At 45.6% G+C, this 3,981-nt stretch overlaps 1 protein-coding gene across 1 annotated transcript in view; it reads left to right on the top strand.

The window, feature by feature from the left end:
- Positions 1 to 289: 289 nt before the first annotated feature.
- The window catches only part of LOC112073559 (zinc finger protein 271-like), a 32,068-nt gene continuing 28,376 nt past the window's right edge, over positions 290 to 3,981 (top strand). The window contains exon 1 of the mRNA XM_070440193.1: positions 290 to 366. Coding sequence (XP_070296294.1) covers positions 290 to 366 — 77 coding nt within the window. The remainder of the gene's footprint in view (positions 367 to 3,981) is intronic.

The following is a 3,981-nucleotide window of genomic DNA, read 5'->3' as shown; positions in this document are numbered from 1 at the left end:
TGAAATTTCTATCCTCAACCACAACATTTTCCGTCAAGATAGAACTGTCAAAAAGAGAGGAGTTGCAATCTACTGCAGAGATGGCCTGCAAAGTTCTGTCATACTTTCCAGGTCCATGCCCAAACAGCTTCTAATTTTAAAAATGAATCTCTCCAGAAATAAGTCTCTCACTGTTGCCGCCTGTTATAGACCCTCCTCAGCTCCCAGCTGTGCCCTGGACACCATATGTGAATTGATTGCCCCCTATCTATCTTCAGAGTTCGTTCTATTAGGTGACCTAACCTGAGATATGCTTAACACCCTGGCCGRCCTACAATCCAAGCTAGATGCCCTCAATCTCACACAAATTATCAAGGAACCCACCAGGTACAACCTTAAATCCGTAACCATGGGCACCCTCATAGATATTATCCTGACCAACTTGCCCTCCAAATACACCTCTGCTGTTTTCAATCAGGATCTCAGCGATCGTTGCCTGCATCCGTTATGGGTCCGCGGTCAATCGACCACCCCTAATCACTGTCAAACACTTGTCAAACGCTCCCCTCAAGCAACAACTTCTGCAAGCAGGCCTTTCTGACCCGGTATCTGGATGTTGACCTCATCCCGCAGTAGAGGATGCCTGGTTTTCTTTAAAAGTAATTTCCTCACCACCTTAAATAAGCATGCCCCTTTCAAAAAATGTGTAACTAAGAACAGATATACCCTTGGTTCCTCCAGACCTGACTGCCCTCGACCAGCACAAAAACATCCTGTTGGCGTACTGCACTAGCATCGAATAGTCCCCGCGATATGCACTTTTCAGAAAGTCAAAACCAATACACAGTCAGTTAAGAAGCAAAGGCTACTTTTTCAAACAGAAATTTGCATCCTGTAGCTTAACTCCAAAAAGTTTGGGACACTGTAAAGTCCATGGAGAATAAGACACCTCATCCCAGCTGCCCACTGCACTGAGGCTAGGAAACACTGTCACCACCGATAACTCCACGATAATCAAGAATTTCAATAAGCATTTCTCTACGGCTGGCCAGCTCTTAAATAGAACCTTGGACCAGCTGGCTACCCAACCCCGGCACAGCTCCGGCACCCCCCGCACTACCTTGCCAAGCCTCGGCCAGTTCTCCTTTCACCCAAATCCAGATAGCTGATGTTCTGAAAGAGCTGCAAGACCTGACCCATACATAATCAGCTGGTTAGACAATCTGAACCTCTCTTTCTAAAATGATCTGCCGCCATTGTGGCAACCCCTATTACTAGTTAGTTCCAACCTCTCGTATCGTCCGAGATTCCTAAAGATTGGAAGCTGCCGCGGTCATCCCCTCTTCAAAGGGGTGACACTCTAGACCCAAACTATTACGACTTATATCCATCCTGCCCTGCCTTCTAAAGTCTTCGAAAGCCAAGTTAACAAACAGATCACTGACCATTTCGAATCCCACCGTACCTTCTCCTCTGTGCAATCCGGTTTCCGAGCTGGTCACGGGTGCACCTCAGCCACGCTCAAGGTTAATAACGATATCATAACCGCCATCGATTAAAGACAGTACTGTGCAGCCGTCTTCATCGACCTGGGCCAAGGCTTTCGACTTGTCAATCACCGTATTCTTATCGGCAGACTCAACAGCCGATAATAACAACCGGTCAATCCCCCACCTCGCCCCCCCGACTAGCCCACTACTCTGGACGGTTCTGACTTAGAAATTGTGGACAACTACAATACCTAGGTGTCTTTAGACTGTAAACTCTCTTACAGACTATATTTAGCATGTCCCAATCCAAAATTTAAATCTTAGAACCGGACTTCCTTTTCGCACAGCCTCCTTCACTCACGCTGCCAAACATTACCCTCGTAAAACTGACTATCTACCGATCCTTACTTCGGCGATGTCATTTACAAAATAGCCTCCAACACTCTACTCAGCAAACTGGATGCAGGTCTATCACAGTGCCATCCATTTTGTCACTAAAGCCCATATACCACCCACCACTGCGACCTGTATGCTCTTGTCGGCTGGCCCTCTCGCTACATATTCGTCGCCAAACCCACTGGCTCCAGGTCATCTACAAGTCTTTGCTAGGTAAAGCTCCGCCCTTAACTCAGCTCACTGGTAACCATAGCAACACCCACCCATAGACATTTACATTACATTTAGTCATTTAGCAGACGCTCTTATCCAGAGCGACTTACAATTGGTGCATTCACCTTTTGATATCCAGTGGAACAACCACCTTTACAATAGTGCATCTAACTCTTTTAAGGGGGGGGGTTAGAAGGATTACTTTATTCTATCCTAGGTATTCCTTAAGAGGTGGGTTTCAGGGGTCTCCGGAAGGGTGGTGATTGACTCGCTGACCTGGCGTCGTGAGGGGTTTTGTTCCACCATTGGGGGTGCCAGAGCAGCGAACATAGCACGCCACTTCAGGAGTTATATCTCACTGGTCATCCCAAAGCCACACCTGCTTTGGCCACCTTTCCTTCCAGTTCTCTGCTGCCAATGACTGAAACGAATTGCAAAATTGCTAAGTTGGGACTTATATCTCCTCACTAACCTTTAAGCATCAGCTATCTGGAGCAGCTACCGATCGCTGCAGCTGTACACAGCCCATCTGTAAATAGCCCATCCAACTTCCTACCTCATCCCCATGTTTTTTATTTTCTTTTTTTGCTCACACCGTATATTCTACTTGCACATCTACCACTCCGTGTTAATTGCTAATGTATTACTTTGCTATTACTATGGCTATTTTTGCCTTACCTCCCGTACTCATTTGACACCACTATATAGATTTTCTATTGTGTTATTGACTGATCGTTTGTTTATCCCACGTGTAATCTGTGTGTTTTTGTCCACTGCTTTGCTTTATCTTGGCCAGGTCGCAGTTGTACAGTGGAGCAAAAAGTTATTAGTCAGCCACCAATTGTGCAAGTTCTCCCACTTTAAAAAGATGAAGAGAGGCCTGTAATTTTCCTCAATGTACACTATGACAGACAAATGAGAAAAAAAAATCCAGAAAATCACATTGTAGGATTTTTTTATGAATATTTATTTGCAAATTATGGTGGAAAAATAAGTATTGGTTCGACCTACAAACAAGCAGGGATTTCTGGTCTCACAGACCTGTAACTTCTTCTTTAAGAGGCTCCTCTGTCCTCCACTCGTTACCTGTATAATGGCACCTGTTTGAACTTGTTATCAGTATAAAAGAACCTGTCCACAACCTCAAAACAGTCACACTCCAAACTCCACTATGGCCAAGACAAAGAGCTGTCAAAGGACACCAGAAACAATTGTAGACCTGCACCAGGCTGGGAAGACTGAATCTGCAATAGGTAAGCAGCTTGGTTTGAAAGAATCAACTGTGGGAGCAATATTAGAAATGGTAGCATACAAGACCACTTTATATCTCCCTAATCTGGGGCTCCACGCAAGATCTCACCCCGTGGGGTCAAAAATGCATCACAGAACGGTGAGCAAAAATCCAGAACCACACGGGGGGATCTAGTGAATGACCTGCAGAGAGCTGGGACCAAAGTAACAAGCCTACCATCAGTAGTAACACACTACGCCGCCAGGGACTCAAATCCTGACAGTGCAAGACGTGTCCCCCTGCTTAGCCGTACATGTCCAGGCCCGTCTGAAGTTTGCTAGGGCATTTGGATGATCCAGAGAAGTTGGAATGTCTATGGTCAGATGAACCAGAATATAACTTTTGGTAAAAAACTCAACTCGTCTGTTTGGGGGACAAAGAATGCTGAGTTGCATCCAAGAACACTACCTACTGTGAAGCATTGGGGTGGAAACTCATGGTTTGGGCTGTTTTTCTGCCAAGGACCAGCGAACTGATCGCGTGTAAAGGACAGATGAATGGCATTGTAGTCGTGAGATTGTTGAGTGAAACTCCTTCCATCAGCAAGGGATTGAAGATGAAACGTGGCTGGTCTTTTCAGCTGCACATGATCCAAACACACTGATCTTCTCT

The sequence above is a fragment of the Salvelinus sp. IW2-2015 genome, unplaced genomic scaffold (assembly GCF_002910315.2).
Source record: "Salvelinus sp. IW2-2015 unplaced genomic scaffold, ASM291031v2 Un_scaffold2293, whole genome shotgun sequence".
NCBI lineage: Eukaryota > Metazoa > Chordata > Actinopteri > Salmoniformes > Salmonidae > Salvelinus > Salvelinus sp. IW2-2015.
The sequence above is the reverse complement of the archived record's forward strand: the minus strand, read 5'-3'. Positions and strand labels throughout refer to the sequence as shown.